Here is a 19,055-nt window from a genome sequence, read left to right as displayed (position 1 = left end):
TCGCCCGTGTCTCCTAGGCTCACACCACCAAACGCTGCTGAGTCCAGCCTCTGGCCATCACCCTAAACACCACCTTGGTCACTACCACCACTCCTCATTCTCATCCCTGCCCCCCACCAGCATTTCCAAGCTCCCCCGTCTCGCTGCTCTCATCCCCGTGCCATTACCACTCCTCTCATCAGCATCCCTACCAGCCTCAGCATCAGTGAATGAACATTTATTGGGCACTGACAAACCCCAGCCCTTTTACAGAACACACTGAAGGCAGGGCCCCACTGCAAGGGCCCCAGCCCCATCACAAAGCCACAGGGTGCTTTGTGCCACCCAGGCCCCAGGCTGGGGCTGGGGGTTGGCCGGCAGTGACCTGGAATGGGGTCCTGAGGCTTCGGTCAGGTTCCCTTTGGGGGCGAGGGTCACACCACTTTCCTGAGAGCAGAGCAAATAAATAATGGAGAGTCAGGGGACCGAGCCCCCATGGGCAGAGAGGCCCTGGCCTTGGCTTATGTGACTCCATGGGAGTGAGACCAGCAGTCAGGAGCCACATGCCCTGGGGCGGGGGGTGGGGGAGGCAGAGCTGGGGGGGCAGGAGCTGGGGACCAGAGGGTCCTGGGGCCTCCCCTTCATCTCTGCCCAGCCCTCACCTCTGGAGGTCAAAGGAGCATGTGGGGGATGCCCTGCAGAGGCATCGCTGAAATGCAGGTGGAATAGAAAGAGGCAGGTGGAGGGACAGGCTTGGGCTGCAGGCCAGAGACCCTAACCCGCCCACAGCCCCTAGAGGGGCGCGTCATCAGTCCTCCACTTGGGGGGGTAGCTCTGCTGGGGGCCGTCGCAGCTGGGGTTCCCCATGTTGTCCAGAGGCACCACCACCTCGTCTGGGTTTGAGTTCTTGTTCAGCTCCACCACGCGCGGCACCACTGAGGACCAGCGATCTGTCATGAGCACGGCAGAGGGAGGAATGAGGGCGGGGGGAGAAGGCACACATAGGCGCTGAGCACTTTCTGTGTCCCGGGCACTCTACAGTGATCTAAAGGGGGAGGATTATCATCCCCGTTTTACAGAGGCCAAAACCGGGGCTCCGTGAGGTCAAGCCTCTAAACCCAGGAGCACACAGGGGCAAGTGGAAGAGCCAGAATTCAAGCCTGGGTCAGAATGGCTGAGGGCCTGCATCCCTGCGTCTCATGTACCCAGCGCAGGGGAAGGGAGGTGCCCCAGACGTTCATGAGTGGCAAAGGCAACAACTCAGCGGCCGGCCCCTTGGGCTCTCCCATTCTACAGATGTGAACAGGGAGTCTGCGAAAGAGGACAGGACTGCTCAAAGCAAATCGGGTATGAGGACGACCCAGGCTCCCCCTCTGCTCCTCTGGATCTCCCCCACCCAACCCCCCAGCCCCCTGCACTCACCCCTCCGGAGGCGGCCCACAGTGTGCGAGAAGCCGTAGTACTGGTAGTTCTCACTCTTTCCTGGGTCCTCGTTAATGATGCCCAAGTTCTGGTTCCAGTGAGACCAGTTCACCTCATCCACCCTGGCGGGCCACAGCAGGCAGAAAGGTCAGGGGCTCCCCTACACTGACTGAAGCCCTTCCCTGCCCCCAGGCAGCCTCCCTTCTCCAGCTCCCCAACCCATCCTCTTACTTTCCCTAAAAATTCTGGTAAAATACACGTGACATATAATTTGCCATTTTCACCATTTTTAAGTATACAATTCAGGGGATTACATAGATTCCCCCTATGTTGGGTCACCATCCCCACTATTTCTAATATTTCCTATCACTCCAAGCAGAAATTCTGGACCCATTAAGCTGTAAGTCCCACTACCCCACCTCCCCATAAGCTGTGCTCTGCTTTCTGCCTCTATAGATTTGCCGATTCTGGACATTTCGTATAAATGGAATCCTACACTGCGTGGCCTTATGTGTGTGGCTGTTTTTCACATAGCATCACGTCTTCGAGGTCCATCATTCTGGAGCGTGCATCAGGACTATACTCCATTTTACTACTGAATCATATTTCCTAAGGATGCCCCGCATTTTGCTTATCCGTTCATCTGCAATGGACACCCTGCTTCTCGACATTCTCTCCCTCCTCTTTATGGGACGCCCTGGCAAAGGCAGCAGGCAGCCCCTTGGGTTCCAACAGGCTCAATCTAATTTCCCTCTTGGAAAATTATTTTTTGTCATTTTCATTCAACTGCCCTATTTGGAGCCATTTCTACAGGTTAGTATCCAGCGAGGAAGATCCGCTCACTGTTCCCCTTTAGACAGATGAGGAAACTCGGGCTTGTTACACTGTTCATACAAGGTCACGAAGCTGACCGATCAGAGGGTCAGGATTCGAACTTCGGGTTCCAACTGAACAGGACTGTCTGGCTGTCCTAGGAGGCGGGCGCCACTACTGTCCCTGCTTCACAGACCAGGACACTGGCTCTTCCTGACTCAAGACGAGACGGTCGTACTCTATGCCAGCAATCGTTTTACAAAGAATGAGTCATGTTGAAAGAAAAGATTCACCCAGAGGTTCCCCTAAGAAGGGGGTACTCCGTATGCATCTGGGTAACAGCCCAAGTCTATTGATGCCATGCAGCTAACCCCAGGGGGTGGTGTCGTCATCCGTGGAAAAAACCCAGGCTGGGAAGAAAACCTTCTTGCCCGAGATCACCCAGTAGAACTGAACTCCAGTTGGGCCCATCAGGCCTCAGTGGCTCAGGAAGTTGCAATGGGTAGAAAAGGTAAAGAGGCTTAATCAATGCAGGATGGTTCAACCCCGCTCTCCTGCCCGCCCCAGCTCACCTGAAGCACCACCTGCGGTCTGGGGTGCCATCCGAGCTCTTGCCCACAGTCACCATCTCGCCAGAGCGGAAGGCCTTCCTCAGGAACACAGGGAATGAGCGTTCGATGTCCAGGATGGTGGTGGCCCACTGCACGGGGGAGAGGGGCAGGCCATTGGTGAGCCTCCCCCCACCAGTGCCTAGTGCCCTTGGGGCAGAAATTACGCTCATCCCTACTGCCCCAGAAGCAAGGTCATACATTCAGATGCCCACAGGGCCTGTCAGAAGCACAAATGGGCAAAGCAGCATCAGAGGCTGGAAGGCTGCAGCCCAAGTCCCAAGACACATGCAAGACGTCACCACTCGGTGCTGGGAATCACCAGGGAGGGGTGGGGACTGGGGCAAACCAGGGAGTGCAAGCCCTGTGTAGACGCAGGCAGCTGCCTCTTGTCCCCGCAGGCACTGCCGGAAGGGAATGTGGGTCTGCCCTGCCAGGCTTCCAGCTTTCCAGAAAGGCCAGAAGTCTGGATTTTTATGAGAAATCTCTTCATTTTAAAATTTTGCATTAATTTTTTTTAAAAATCTGGCAATGCAGAAAACAAAAACATAAATGCAAAAAACATAAAGGTCAAGCCCACAGGTTGCCACTTTGACTCTATGAATTATACCCTGTGGAGAAACTGAGGCCTAGGAAAGAAAGCTAGCGGTATGCATAAAGATTAAGAGCAGCCGGACGTTCCCCAAGACCCAGAACAGGGAGGATGACCTTGGAGCTTTTTTTTTTTTCCCTTCTCACTGAATCATTTCCTTGAAATGCACCATAAAGGGGCTGCAGCATTCCTGGGTCTCGTGCTAGTGCTGTTTATTGTGAACCTCCCATTTGTGAGCCGTACGTGGCCGGAGAAGGATGTGACCTCCAGAGGCCATTGCTTTCTAGAATTGCATAGAGCACTTGGGGAAAGCAAAGGCAGCAGCTCCCCTGTGCCAACAAGCCCCACATCCACGTGTCCATTTTACAGACAGGGAAGTCGAGGCAGAAGGAGACAACGGAGCTGGCCCTGAGCAGAAAGAGGAGGGGCCTGCCATGGATCGGGCCTCCCCTGTTCAGGAAGGGGGCGGGGCTCCTGAGGCGTCACCTGCAGCTTCCAGATGTGCTTGCTCTCCTTGGAGACCTGGCCCACCGTCTCACCCATGAGGGCGATCAGCATGTTGAGCAGCAGCACGAAGGTAAGGATGATGTAAGTGACCAGCAGGATGATGAAGACCACTGGGTATTTGGTGCTGCTCAGCATCTCCAGGTCGCCCATGCCGATGGTGAGCTTGAAGAGGTCCAGCAGGAAGGTGCTGAACGTCTCACTGTCGCGGCATGAGGGGTATGTAGGCACCGTGCAGTTGGTGTGGTCCTCGCTGCACACCTTCATGTTGGCACATGGGTTCAGAAGGGATACCAGGGCTGTGGGAGGGGCGGAATGACATTCGCTGAGAGAAGACACACGCTGATGGGTGGACAGCAGCGTGCCCCTTCGACAGAAGGGACAGCTGAGGCTTGGTGAGGGGAGCGCACTGGCCCAGGGTCCCCCAGCATAAGGGTCCAAAGCCTTGACTCATTCCACAGACTCTTGCTAACAAGGAAGAGGGTCCCGGGATCTAGTCTACAAGTTCTCAGCCAGGGTCCACATTTCCCCTTGGGGACGTCTGGCAATGTTTGGCTGTCACAACCAGAGAGAGCACAACCAGTGCTACTGGTACCTGGCAGGGAGAGGCCCCAGGGGATGGTGCTAGACATCCCACCATGCACAGGAGGGCCCCTATGGAGCATCATCTGGCCCCAAGGGGCAACAGGGCTAAGGGTGGGTAACCCTAATCTAGCCTGTTGCTGGTAGAGGTCTTAGGAGTCTAGAAGGCCAGCATTCCTGGGGGCACATCTCCTGCCATGCTCCTGTTTCCCAGTCCACACCAGCTCACAGAGGAGAAGGGCAAGCTGAAAGCTGGTGCCAGGCCCTACTGTTCTAGAGGCTGTGACTGCTAAGGTCGTTGCCCCCACTCCAGACATCTCAAACCAATCCTGGCGCACATCCCTTCCCGCTGAGCCCAGATGAAGCTTCAGGATTCTTCTCAACACAGTTCAGCAGCAACAAGGGTCCCCACACCATCCCAGGCGGGGAGCACAAGGAGGCTGAGCTCCTCGGTCAATGGGGCATACAAGCCCCTAGGACCTTCATCCTGGGATTACGGTGAACACATTTCAACCCATATGCTATCACTGTTAAGTTGTGTAGCGGCTGCTGATGCATGTGTTGAGAAGGATTCTAAGACCTTATCTGGACCTATCAGAAAGAAAAAATAAATCACTCTGTGATCCATTAGCAATGTCTGCCATGGACACAAAAGGCCCATGTGTCATGTTTGTGATAGGTCAGCCTCAGAGGAGGGATCTAGTGTCCCCTCTTGGGAGAAGCCCTGCAACCAAGTTGACCACTCATTTGCTAATTTAACCCATAAGCTCCTGCCTTGGTTTTCATAATTAGGACCACCATAGGGCTAGACCCTTGACCTTACAGATCCCCTGACACTCTGTCTAGTTCTTCCCAGTCCTAACCCTGGGAAGGGGCAGCTGTAGCCTCTCGCTATCTCCTCAGCCCAATGGCTCAGTCAGTGTCCCCATCCCTGACACTTCCCCCACGGCTTGTGCCACTGAGGTCCCCTGGCATCCTGGCATCACGACATCACGGAGAAGGCATACTGGAGACAGCCAGAATTGATCTGTACTGGTAGATTGCATATTCAAATTCACCCTTCCTTCTACCCATGCCCCTTCAATGTGACTTTGCAGGTCTTTCCATCAAGAGGTAGAATCTATTTCCTCACCCTTCCATCAAGGCTGGCCTGTCACTGGCATTATCCAGCAGAGTAAAGCAGAAGGGATGCCAGGCAGTGACCTTGAACACTTTCACATACATTCTCAGAACCCTCAGACCAGCATGTGAATGCTCCTGAGCCAGCTGGAGGATAGGTGGCCACAGGGAAGAGAGTGAGGTCACCCCCACCAAGGTCATTCTTGCTAGACTGGCCAGCCGGCAGCTAAACCACAGCTGGCCACGGACACAGGAGCTTGTGGAGATGGGCCAAACCTGGCCCAGGTCAGCACCACTGCCCAGCTAACCCAAAGATTCGTGAGCAATAGTAAACAGTGGCTGTCTTAAGCCCCTAAGTTCAGGTGACTCCTTTCGCAATAATCACTACTATGCCATCTCTACCATTTTCTAGCTTTGGAACTTGGGCAAGTTTTTTAACCTTTCTAAGCCTCAGTTTTCTCACCTGTAAAGGGGACAATAAAAGCACTGACCTCACAGACCCATCAGGGGGATTAACGAGGCAGGGACGTAAGAGGACTCAGCCCAGCGCCTGGCACACAGAGAGAAACTCGCATGCGCTAGTTATTGTCCTCCACGCACCAGGCTGCCCTTCTGGTCCTGGCGACACCCCCAGCATATCACCCGGCTCCCCAGAGCTCACCTGAAGCATAGCCAATCATGAAGAGCAAGTAGACCAGCAGGAAGCGGAAAAGGTCTTTGAAGAGGATCTAAAGACCCCAGTGGGAATATGGAGACAAACATGAGACACGTGGTTTCTCATTTTCCTGACTTCTCCATCCCAAGTGTTCCCACCTCCACCGTTGTCCCTTCCCTCCTCCACCGATGTCCAGACCCTCCCTGCAGCCCCCACAGAACCCCATGTCCTCAGGGCCAAGGGCACTATCTACACACATAAACGGCACACTTCATGTGCATGGCTCCCACCAGGGACACACAGTCCATCAGGTTCCACGGCCCCTACCTTCTGGATCATGATGCTATAAGTTCCCGTCAGCTTCAGCCCACGGGTAAAGTAGAGGGCATTCATCCAGCCCAAGACCAAGGCAAAGACCATGACAGCCAGGTAGGCTTCAATTCCCGCCAGGTAGAGGGCCGCAGAGACAATCACTAGCACGGAGTAGATGAAGCTACAGGCAGCAGAGACCATGAGAGGGCCCAGAGGGGAGAGGGGACAATGAGGCACTGGAGGGGGAGACACGCCCCCAAGCCCTCCAGGGAGCCAGGCCATCCCGATGCCTTCTGGACCCCCCAGAAGAGAAACAAAGTAGATTCACTGGGTTCCTCAGGATTCTATTAACCAGAATGTTCAATTAGCTGGCAAGTAATATGTGTGCAATGGGCCTCAGGCCCTACAGGATCCCAAAGTAATGCCCTTTGAAATTGCTAGAAAAAGTGGTGTTGAGTGGAGATTTTGTGAATAAGTGAATTTCATTGCTCCCTAAGAAAAAGGGGAAAGATGTAGTACCCAGGCAGCAACTCATCCCATGCCCCAGGCAGACATCATTAATCAAGTGCAGTACTCTTTCCCACCAAACACAAAGGTGCCTCAGGATTCTTCACATTGTACTCCTAGCAGACATTAGCAATCAATCACCAGCCTAAGAGGTTACATTACTTCTATCTAAGGTGTATGTGGTGATAGCTCTGTAGCAACCAGTATCTTTCTTTAATCAGAAGAGTCTATTGCTTGACATTGGTCTTGTCCTGACTTTGGGCTAAACTGCCTGGGCTGGGTGAATACACTCCTAATAGAGTCACCTCTCCCCCGCCCTCTCCCCAAATCTGGATGAAGTCCCAACCCCAATCCCACCTTCCTCACCCAGAATCTGACAGCCCAGGGACCTCGACTCACTAGAGTAACTGGAAGGAGCCATCAATGAAGAGAGAATTCACTCCTGGGCATTTCTTCATGAACAAGTCTTTGATCTGGAAGAGGGGAGGAGGCAGGTGAGAGGGGTGGAGCTGGCAGGAATGCAGAGGGGAGGGGAGGAGAGAGAGGGAGGCAGAATGTGGTACAGAGACAAGATAATGGGCTCTTTTTTTTTTTTTTTTGGTAAGATTTTATTTATTTGAGAAAGAATGTGAGGGGTGGGGGAGGGGCAGAGGGAGAGGCAGACTCTGCTGAGCAGGGAGCCCGATGCAGGCTCGATCCCAGGATCCCAAGAACATGACATGAGCCGAAGGCAGACACTTAACTGACTGAGCCACCTAGACGCCCCGAGCTGATGGGCTTTTTTCTGTTGGGTAAAGAGGAAAAAGCAGAGAAGGAGGGTATAGGCCTAGAGGAGAAGACAGAAGAAGGGCATGGAAGGGGGAAATGAAAGGAGGAAGGAGGATGGGCAGGGCAGGCGCCGCGAGGGGCCGTGCACTCACGTTGGTGAAGAAGAACAGCACCCCGGTGAAGAGTGTGACGATCTCGCCAGCCAGCCTCAGGTAGTCCAAAGTGGTGCGGTACGGGTAGGGGGGCTGGGGGGCAGACGGCACACAAGTCCTCACCCAGCTCCTCCGACATTTGGCCCCAGATCCAGATGTTCCCCCAAGGCCCCCCAAACCCCTGGATCCTGTGGATCCTCTTCCCTCACTCTCTTCCCCCCCAGGTGTAGGGGGAGGGGGCACTTCCATCTCGGGCTCTCTCCAGTCCCTCCCACAGGGACCCGCAAAGGAGGACCCAGCTGTGCCCCAGCTGCGCCCCAGCTCCTGCTGGGCTCCCGGCTACTCACAGTGCCTTCCAGTGGCTGGTAGTAGGCAGTGAGGGTAAAGATCACCATGGCGCAGAGATAGGAGACCACGTTGATGTAGAAGGACATGGCGCCAAACTTACGCCACTTGTCCCGCAGCAGCTCGTTGATGGGTTCCACGGCCAGCATCTCGTGGCGGTTCTGTGGGAGACAGGGCGAGCGGGGGCCACGTGGGGTCCAGGCAGGCCAACTCTAACACACCCGTCCCCACCCTTGGCCCCGAGAGCACTCTCCTCTCTAAGCCACTCTTCTGTGACACTCAAGGATTCACGGGGAACTGGGTGGGGATTCCAAATCAACCCCACTGAGCTCTGCCCAGTTCTGCCAGAGCTGACCTTTCCAGGCTATTCTGCACTCAGAGCTATTCTCAGAGAACAGCTGGAAAGCTATTCTCATAGTCCCCAAACTCCAACCTGAGCATGGTAGGTCCCCAGCTCCTGGTGGCAAAATCACTTAGATAGGCTTGTCAAAATATATGAATCTTTGGGCTGCAACCTCAGAAGGTCTGAGTCAGGAAACAGGATGGGGAAATTTAGCCCCAGGATAATAGACACTTAACTCAAGGGTGACTCTTCTCTGTAGGGTGGGTGGGGGGAAGGCATCAATAATTGAGCCCTGCACAATAGTTCTCCATACAGGTTCCCAGACAGACAGTACCAATCCATCAAAGCTTGCACCAAGATGCTAAACTTCCCACCACCCCTAACCTCAATCAAATTCATCCCTAAGTTCAAAGATGGGGGAAGTGAGCTCCAGCAGGGGAAGGCAACTGTCCAAGCTCATGGAGCTGGGGAGGGAAGGGAGACCTACACCCCGTCCCTAGCAGTTTCTGTCTCATTTGTATAGCGTCCTGTCCCATTAATGACGTGAGTTCCCTCATCACCACGGATCTGTGCAACAATGCAGCCACAGAGATGCCACTGCAGTGTTATTCCTGGTAGTTAAAGGCAGAAACAAACCCAAATGACCAAGAATAGAGGAATGGTTAATTAGAATGTGGTACATTTACTCGCAGCAATGATATTGCAGAAGAATATTTAATGGTGCAGAACGATGTTCATGAAATACTGCTAAGTGAAAAAAAGGAGCTTTGAAACCTTCGTCTAACGACTACTGATGATAATGGCTGACATATAATGTTTATTTGGTGCCAGACTCTTCTCAAAGGAACTCAGTTGGTCCTCCCAGCAACCCTAAGGGACACGAACTATCCTTATAGATAGATAAAGATAGAGGAAACTGGGACTCAGAGAAGCTGGGTCACTTGTCCTGAGTCACACAGCAAATAAGTTACAGACCACTCCCGGTGCCAGGGTCCTTTCCCTTTTCTCAGCCACCCCACCCTTCCCAAGGCTCCGTCCCCTGCCCCTGAGCTCACCTCAATCTTGCTGTTATACACCAGGATTTCCAGCACAGAGGCCTCTTCCCCACACGTGTCCAGGGAGGAGAGGTCATACAGTGAGGAATACACCGGCCCATATGCCCAGTCCTTGAACTTACGAGACAGGTGTCTCGTATCCTCGTCTGTTACCTCTCGGCGGATAATATGCTGAAAGACCTAGATGGGGTGGGCGGGAAGGAAGGGTGGGTCAGGAGGCCCCGGGGAAGGACACCCATACTCAGCCCCTCACATCCCAGGGACCCAGGGACCCATCACAGCCCATCTTGTGGCGCCTCCCCAGAGAGCAAGATGCAGAGGGGAGGAAATATTTATGGGGCATGCCTCTTGTCCTTACTCTTATGGTCTTGGTTCCCAGATGACCAAACAGAGGCTCAGGGAAAAGAAGGGTGCTCCCTGAGGCCACACAAACATTCAGCTGACACCAGACTGAACCGGGCCAGCCTTAAAAATCAGAATCGGGACGAATGTCTTGTTTATGTAATTAAAACAACAGTGAATCCATCTTATTGACATATTAAATGATGCCACTATCTGTAGCTTACATGCAGGGGATACTGAGGAACAGAGGGGGGGGTGGGCATTGCCCAGAACCACACAGGTTAATGGTGCAAAAAGCCAAAATTTATGCAGTTCATAAAAATTGTATGAACTACAGTTTTTATAGTCTTCACCATGTTTTTAATAGAACAAGAATAATTCCTGCCACTTACTAAGCACCCATCCCAGGGTCTTCATTAAAGACCTTCCGTGGATCACCCTCTCTAGTCGTCGTGGGTGCTATTTTCGTCCCCATTTTACAGCCGAGGACACTGAAGCACAGAGAGGGGAGGGGAGATGCCTGTGGTCACACACTGGGAAGTGGCTGAGCCAGGCTTTGGACCCAAGTGCTCCTGACTCCAGAGCACTGCGGGCTTGGTTCTCAATCAGGGCAACGGTGCCTCCCAGGGGACAAGCTGGCACCGTCTGGAGTCTTCTGGGGTTGTCACAGTGGTGGGGAGTGCCACTGGTACATGGTGGTTTAAGGTCAAGGATATAGCTAATCACCCTACTCTGCACCAGCCACATCGCACACCCCAGAACCAGCCTCCGATGTCATCAGTGCCCTGTGCTGTGAGGCCAGAGATGGAGAGAACCTGCGCGGGGCTGCTCAACAGGTTAGGGGCTAAGCTAGGACCCCGATAGTGGATTATAGAGGAATATCCAGGGGTTGAGGCCTGGGACTTCGATTTCTATTAGTGGCTTGTCCTGGCTGGCGGGAGTGGGGCCTGATCATCCAGTGGCATGGGTTGAGGACAGAGGCTCTGGGATGAAGCTGAGTAGTGTGGCTGGACAATAGGGAGCCACAGCAGGTTCTTGTGTGAGGACAAGGGCTTGGCATGATAGGAGGTGGGTGCACATTAATAATAACGAATACTAGCTATTGTTCCTCCAGCATGTGTGTGTGTGTGTGTAGAGGGACAAGAGTGGGTGGTGCTGGCTGGCTGTGCCTCCCACCCCCTGCACTCACCCCAATCTTGCCCGTCTTGGCTGCCATCATGAGGGGTGAGAGCCCATCGTTGTTGAGCACGGCCTCCAGGTTGCTGTCAGGGAAGAGGCGGGCACACTTGAGCAGCAACAAGTCATACATCTTGGTGACGAATTTGGTGTTCTCACGGGTGTTGTCCGCGATGGCAACCAGCGCGTGCAGCACAGTGTTGCCGCGGGAGTCCTGCCGCCGCATGTCAGCCTTCTTGTGCGGGTTCTCCGTCAGGTAGTTGACGATGTGGGGCTGGTTGGTGCAGGCTGCCAGCGACAGGGGCAGCTCACCTACAGGCCGGGGGGGAGGTGAGGAAGGTCAGTGAAGGGGGGGCCCAGGGTGGGGGAGCTCTGCCCATGGATCCTCAGGGAACAGAGCCGGGGACACTGGACACGGTCCTGACAGTCAGTAGCAAGGCATTAGGCAGGTGCACATTTCCGTGGGTGACATGCTGGAGATGGGGTGTGGCTCTGTGATGCGGAGGGACTTTGGCCCTGAACTTCTAATAGCGTGTGCCTTAAGCAGGGGTGATGTGGTGGTGATGGGGGGTGTGGGCTCTGTAGTCGGGATCCTGGTCCCAGCTTTGATGGGACTAAAGGACGAGCACGATGCGGTGCTGTGTGCAGGAGCTGACCACCCATCACAGCCCCGGGGGCGCTCATGGTCCCCACAGTACAGATGGGGAAGCTGAGGCTTCAGGAGCCAGTGATGCTCTACTCCTCATAGTAAGACCCTGGGGACCAACACAACATGCGAGGAGGGTTCTGGTTGTCTGGGGAGGGGCCAGGGCTGTGGACACCCCATGTCCCCCAGCCCTCACTGCCCCCTCCTCACCAAAGTAGAAGTAGCCTCCCTCGTCCTTGGGCTGGAAGAAGCGGCCCCGGGCCTGGGCATGGACGTCGGCGCCTTGGGCCACCAGGAGCTCCACATAGTGTTTGCAGCGCCGCTCGATGGCAATGTGCAGGGCGGTCTGACCTGGTGGGGAGGGGTGAAGGGCTGTCACCAGCTGGGGGCAAAGACCAGACCAGGCTTGAGGACGGGGGTGGGGGGCTGCGGAGTGTGAGCTGCAGCCCCAGGCCTCAGCCGGCTCCTCCCAAGGGCAGCAACGGACCTCTAGACGCTGCCTGGATGTGGGATCTCTGTCGTGTGAAGGCCTAACATGTGTTGGGCAAGCGGAACGTAGACTCAGAGGAGAGCCCACGTGTCGGATCCCAAGTGTGGGGACTGGTCAAGACTCACAGGGGGCTTTACCCCAGGAGACCAAGGCATTGTGGTCCCACAGAACTTTGGACTGAATTTATAAAATTCACAGGCTTTGAATATCCACATCTGGGAATCGGAAAAGTCAAGTCTGATTCATGGAATCTCAAAACTTTGACCCCGGGGAGCAGGGACTGGTAATCCCCTTGCCCCTTAGTGCTGCTGGCCCATAGGACTACTATCGTGGAGACTTAAATCACCCAGAGCCATGGCACCTCAGGTCCCAAAGCCAAGTTCACGGACTATTAGAACCGACAGAAGCGGGAGTCATTCAGTGATCAGTTTCTGGACATGTGATGGCACCCCGGGCGTAGACGAAAGCTCTTGGGGTGGCGTGGGTCAGAGGAGCAAGGACAGTACTCCCCTTCACCACCCTGCATCACCCCTGCCCCAGTGCAGGGCCCCACCTCGGTAGTAGATGTCCCGGAACGGCGAGTTGATGAACTCTCGCATGTTGCCCGTCCGCTCAGCGATGTCCAGGAGCACAGGGATGGTGTCATTGCGGCCGTTGCTCAGATTCAGCAGGGCCTTGGGCAGGCAGGTCTTCCCCGTGGACGGCTCTGGGGGGACACACATACAGGATGGGGGACACACATATGCGATGAGGGACATTCAGTCCAGGGAACTACTGGGCAGCAGGGGACAGGGCACTGGGCCCATGTCACACCTCCCCTCTGAGCCCATTCCCTACTGCCCCCATGGTGCTGAGAGGGGTCCAATAAACCTGGAGGGGCAGTTCTGCAAATGTGGGAAGCCACAGCCTGTTGAGATTGGGATATACGGAACCACAATTTGGAGGGAATTTTAAAAATACAATAAATGGTGGGGAATCCTGAGTTAAAGAAAGCCAACCAATATTTACTTGTTACAGGACTTGTCAGAGCCTTTGATATGCCAATGACAAATGTGAAGCTCTAAAGCCAGACATAGCAGGAAGCATCTGCCACCTACTTGAACAGAGGATCTTCTTCCCATGAAGTATTTACATCAATGCCACTAGAAGGGGGCAGATGGGGTACAACAGTCCCCAAAGTGCAGACTGCCCGCCATAGTGGACATGAAATTATCTTAGGAGGAGCAGGAAAGGGCTTTGGCGTGCGACCGATGACACTGAAGTCCCGCTATGAGCTTGTTGTCAAACCTCTCTCATGAAGCTGGTGTCTGCATGATAGAAACAGGTCCTTAACACCGTCCACTGACACTGGTAATTTTCTTTCCCTTGGGTTGACTTTTATGGATATACAAGTTAACTTATATCTTAAAAGAATGAGTTAATGCAGGGCGGCTGGGTGGCTCAGTCAGTTGAGTGTCTGACACTTGGTTTGGGCTCAGGTCATGATGTCAGGGTCCTGAGGTAGAGCCCTTGCTCAGCAGGGAGTCTCCTTAAGATTCTCTCCCAACCCTCTGCCCCTCCCCCCATCCCCTCCCACTCTCTAATAAATAAATACATCTTAAAAAGAAAGCAAGCAAGCAAACAAGCAAGCAAGCGTCAACGGGAAGAGAACTCCCCTAAGAATGCTGGGGCCTCAGGAACGGCCGAAGCAGAAATGGGATTAAGAATGGGAGATGCAGGTGTGAGCTGAGACCTGGGGGGCCAGGCACCTTGGGGTTCAACTCCTGGCTTTACTCCCCATTCCTTTGTGACTCTTCCTCTGCCTCAGTTTCCCCTCTGGCTAAACAGGCCACAGAGGACATCGAAGAGCTACCAGATGTTGGTTGATGAGCCCAGCACCGGGCAGGTAAAAGTCCTCAGTCAATACTCCATTACGGGGTGGCATAGGAATTTCTCCCTAGATGCCAGGAGTCAGCGGGAAGAACAAGAAAGACTCGCAGAGACCTGAGTTCCAGGCCCGGTGCCCCCAGGACTGAGGTCCCGTAGACAAGCCTCATTCCTGACAAGCTGCTTCCTGCTTGATCCCTGGTGCCCAGCCCAGAGTCACCAGGAGCTCTACCTTGAATTGAAGGAAAAGCAGACTCCAGTTCCTCATCTGCATAAGTGTGGGGTGGGGGTGCCCCAAATGCTGGTCAGGGGCCCTGGCGAGTCTCTCCAGACACACTCACACTCAGCTGTAGCCTCAAGGAGTTGTCAGTCCATTTCCTAATTCAGGCAGCTTGCAACTCTCTGCGCTCCCTCCCAAAGCCAACTCCCAGCCCATCTGTGTCCCCTCCTCAGAGGATGGGGTCTCCCTCCAGCCACAAACCTTTGTGTCACCCTTGTCCTTGTCCTCTCTTCTCTCTCATGTCCCCTTCAGCATGTCCTATTCAATCCCTCCACCACTCCCCATCTCCACTGCCACCACCTTGGCCCAAGACACCTGCCGGGTTTCCACTAGCCTCTCTGGATTTCCTTCAATCCTCATAGCAGCTAGAGTGGTCACGGAAGAACATGCTATTGCAGTGAGACACAGGGCCTTTGCACATGCTGTCCTGCATCCCCTCCCTGGTCCTTCCTCCTTTTTTTAACTGGTTAACTGCAACTCTTTCTGATTCAGCTTAAGTGTCACCTCTTCCAGGAAGCTCTCCCAGATTTTCCTGACTAGATCAAGCTTCCAAGACAGCTGTTTGTTGGCACACATTACAGTTTATAACTGTTTTTATTTCCTTGACTGCTTGATGAATGTTGATCTGCCCCAGGAAACTGCAAGCAACTTGAGGACAGGGTTGTGTTCTGCCTCATTCACCATTGTTCGCCCTATGCCTGGCACAGCACCTCATGAGCTGGTCACCACAGGTGACTCCAAACGACAGATAACCCAAAGTGGTTTGTGTGGGGTATGGAACGAGACCTTGAATTTGGGCTCCCACACCTCCCAGACCCAGACTGTAGCGGGATGGGGGGCTGCTAGCCTGGGTCCTGGGATGAAATGCCAAGAGTGGCACGCAGTTCTGGGACTCGGCCACCAGGTGGCAAAGCGGCTGCTAGGGGAGAGGGGCCCTAAAGGAATCCCAGATGGGAGGGTGTCAAACTTGGAAGGGTGGTGGTCAGATTCCCCTGAGAATCAGATGAGCTCATGAGCCTCTGGCTAGAACAACATGCAGGGGTGGATCCAGGTTTTTCAGGGGCCTCAGATTTGCATGATTTTGGGGCACTGAAGTCAAATATGCAATTATGAATTCAAAATTAGTTGTAGGGCCTTGGAAGGGGCAAGAGCAAACGAGCCGCTCTATAGCTTACTTAGCCTCATAGGCCTCATGGTTAACCCCCCAATAACATGCACTGTTCTCTGCAGTTTTGGGGGACCCCCCACCTCTGCTCATGCACACAGATACACTCGCCTGGGGGCTCCTGGCCTAGGCAACAAGCCCCTGACTCAGTCGTAAACCTGGGAGCAGCTGGAGCCTTGGGAGCCCAGCCCGGAGCTGTGCAGTCTCGCTGGAGACACAGGGGTTTGCTCTCCCCCTAGCCTATCCCTCCTTGTGCAGACTGCTCTAGGGGGGTCTGCAGGGGCCGTTTGGCCAAGGGCTTAAACATAGTCACTGAGACCATCCAAGGACAGGGAGGAGCCCCGACGGGCCACAGCTCTAAGCTCATGCCTCCAAGAAGCCCCACCATCCAGGTGCGCGCCATGAAGGACTATTTTTTATAAATCCAGGAATTCTCTTCTGACAGTCGAGATACTGCACCGTATCGCGTTGGTGTTCAAAGGATCTGGTTGGGAAAGATACACGCAAAAAATACACCGCTGGCTAGGTACCCCCTGCTCTGGCACTGAATTTAGCTGAAATACTTGAAGTCTCAGAAAATGGCCCCTCTGACCTTCCGGAAGTTTCATCAGCCCCCAGTGGCAGACAGCCGCCAGCCTTCTAGAGACAGGCTCTCCTCTGTAACAGGTGCCATGGTTCTCAACATCTTATGCTGATTTGCGGGGTCGTTTGGCCAGTTAATTATGGCTCCTAAACCTGGCACCCAGCACACAGCAGGTGACTGAGTCAGGTCTGGGGGCTCAGAGAGCAACTTGGCCAATTTGCAGGGAAGGCCAGGGCGGCAGGGGGAGCTGATCCCTGGAGGTGCAGGTTGGAGCCCAGACAAGGCTCAGGGGTGAGTTCTCTGGGCTGGGAGAAGTTGCAGGCAGTGGTGACCTTGGCTTCAGCCTAGGAAGGGAGCCCCGAGAGTTGGTTGGGGTAGGGCAGAGCCCGCGAGCAGAAGCCGGAATACTCTGCCAGGACTAGGCTATTAGTATTCCTCAGTTGACAGATGGGGAAATTGGGGCTCAGGGAGGCCATACATCCCTGAAGTGATGGAGGTGGGATTTGAACCTGTGTGAGTAAAGTCTGCTTACCTACAACACTGACCTTGCCATAAATTAAGGCTGAAAGAATGAATGAATGAATAATGGTAGTAAAAGCCCAAAAGGGTTAAGTAATATGGCAAAGGACACACAGGACTAGACTCCCTCTCCAGTGCTCTTCATGCCAATGCAGACCAGCAAAACAGGAGAAGATGCTGAGAGGAAAGGGGGCCCCCATGCCAGGCCTCCCTCATGCCCTGGCTGGCCCACCCACGACCCCCACCTGGGTGGCTCACCCCGGAACTCCTCGTCAGTCAGCCGCTTCTTGTGGGTCAGCAAGAAGGGAAGCAGCCCATCCAGGTCAGAAGTGGAGCCCCGGGACACGATGTCAAAGAGGATTGGTCGGTTGAAGACTTTAAGGATGGGGGGTGGTTGTGGCGCAGGAGCTTTGGGACTTTGCGGCTGCTTCCTGGAGGTGGGGGAAGGCAGGGTGATGGAAGGGCTCATCCCCCTCCCACCCCACCATCTCTGGCCTGAGGGGCCCAGGGGTTGTGGCGGGGAGGTGGAGGGAGCTGGAGCCCTAAGAAGGGACTAGAATAGAGGGGAGGGACAGCTGGGGAAACAAAGAAAAATCTTATCACAACAAACTCTGCCTAGTACCTACTGTGTGTTGGGTAGAAACAGACAAAAAGAAACATCAGCCTGCCTATGCATCTGTCCACCCACTCACCTATCCATCCACCCACCTACCAGCCACACATCTACCACTGGCCCATCCACCCATCCTCCCATCCATCTGTCTGTCCACCTACCCACCCACCCACCCACCCATCCAACCATCTGTCCATCCATCCACCCGACTGTCCATCCATCCATCCATCCATCCACCTGTCCATCTGTCCATTCATCCACCCTTCCACCCCACCCACCCACCCTTCCACTCTTCTATCAGTCAGTTACTGAGTACTTAGTAAGCCAGAGACCAAAAAAGAGAAACCAGTAAGAAAAGAAACGAGGAACTCTGGACTAAAAGATAAAGCAACTCATTCATTGATTCTGCCATTCACTCACTGGTTTATTCACTCAACAAACATTTGAGACGAATGAGGCCGTGCACACAGGTGCTGGGTTCAAGGCTCCCTGCACAGCAGGACACGGCACACGTTAGCGGACACTGAGGCTATTATCTGGCACCCACTGTGTGTCCCAGAGCCTGTGGGGGAGGGAGGAGGTTGGGGAGAAATGCCAAGCTACAGAGGCAGGTGGAGAAAGGGTACAAACCCTCAGGGGCTGGACTGGCCAGCGGAGAGACAAGGTAGATGACCAGAGATATCCCCCTGGTCATTGGACAAACACCACTTGGACACCTACTGCGTGCTAGGTTTTAAGAGACAAAAGCTGGGAGCAGCACTAGTCCGGGGGCCCCAGGAAGAGCAAGAATCCTCTCTGTTTTGTCCCCACCCACCCAGCGCTGGCGCATGTGGGGCACAGGAAGAACCTGTCCAAACGATCGAACAGAGGGTAGAGCAGAGAAAGACAGAAACAGAGACAGTGGGGGAGAGAGGAGGGGAGCCGAGGGGGAACAGTGACAGCGGCAGGTCGGCGGGGGGAGACTGAGTCAGGAGGGGCTAAGGGGCAGAGAGAACCGGTAGCAGGCCAGGGGACATGGACAGTTGCTCTCCTTCCTTCCTGGGCACTGGGCCGCACACTCCCCACCAGGGGCAAGGCCCCGCGCAGGGGAAGAGGTGCCCTCCTGAGATCGGGGCATAGACTGGGAGAGCACCTGGACAGCCCCCATTTTATCTGCTCCTGAATTGTGAGCTTGGAACCAAAAAATGAAATGAAAAGAACGCCCTCACCCCCACACCTCATTGGGTGGCATTCGGGGTCTCTGAAGACCTCAGCCCCAGTCCCTGCACAGCCCTCCTGGGAGCTATTGGCCCTGACTGTCTGGGGTAGGGGTTCAGTGAGGGCTTGAAGAAGGGGTTCCAAGGATGAGGAAAGGGAGACATGGAGCCCACCAGCTTCCAACAGGACCTAAAAGGGATGGGGACCCTGGGGTGCTTTGCTGTCCTCTGAGCAGAGGTGAAACACACTGTCCGGTAGCATGTAGATGATCACAAGACCTCATTCCTTGGGCACACCTACGCCCTCCAGGCTTGGGTCCTGGTACATGCATGTCGCTCCACTGGAACACCTTCCTCACCCCGTATGGCCACTCCTTCTCATCCCTTAGTATTGGGTTAAATACTGACTCCTCCAAGAAGCCC

General features: G+C 54.4%; 1 protein-coding gene across 3 annotated transcripts in view; it reads right to left on the bottom strand.

The window, feature by feature from the left end:
- Window positions 1-202: 202 nt before the first annotated feature.
- Window positions 203-19,055, bottom strand: part of TRPV4 (transient receptor potential cation channel subfamily V member 4) — a 33,664-nt gene continuing 14,811 nt past the window's right edge. For 2 of the 3 annotated variants that reach the window (XM_032847402.1, XM_032847403.1), the window contains 14 exons: window positions 17,082-17,254; window positions 12,964-13,116; window positions 12,131-12,271; window positions 11,288-11,586; window positions 9,757-9,936; window positions 8,361-8,519; window positions 8,014-8,106; window positions 7,493-7,566; window positions 6,602-6,767; window positions 6,281-6,347; window positions 3,901-4,217; window positions 2,787-2,914; window positions 1,402-1,523; window positions 203-929 (listed from right to left, as the gene is read on the bottom strand). In XM_032847402.1, coding sequence (XP_032703293.1) covers window positions 772-929; window positions 1,402-1,523; window positions 2,787-2,914; window positions 3,901-4,217; window positions 6,281-6,347; window positions 6,602-6,767; window positions 7,493-7,566; window positions 8,014-8,106; window positions 8,361-8,519; window positions 9,757-9,936; window positions 11,288-11,586; window positions 12,131-12,271; window positions 12,964-13,116; window positions 17,082-17,254 — 2,230 coding nt within the window. In that variant the 3' untranslated portion in view covers window positions 203-771. The remainder of the gene's footprint in view (window positions 930-1,401; window positions 1,524-2,786; window positions 2,915-3,900; window positions 4,218-6,280; window positions 6,348-6,601; window positions 6,768-7,492; window positions 7,567-8,013; window positions 8,107-8,360; window positions 8,520-9,756; window positions 9,937-11,287; window positions 11,587-12,130; window positions 12,272-12,963; window positions 13,117-17,081; window positions 17,255-19,055) is intronic. The other variant, XM_032847404.1, reaches the window with a different exon arrangement.

This window comes from Lontra canadensis, unplaced genomic scaffold, assembly GCF_010015895.1.
Source record: "Lontra canadensis isolate GAN:19392208 unplaced genomic scaffold, GSC_riverotter_1.0 scaffold187, whole genome shotgun sequence".
Classification (NCBI taxonomy): Eukaryota; Metazoa; Chordata; class Mammalia; order Carnivora; family Mustelidae; genus Lontra; species Lontra canadensis.
The sequence above is the reverse complement of the archived record's forward strand: the minus strand, read 5'-3'. Positions and strand labels throughout refer to the sequence as shown.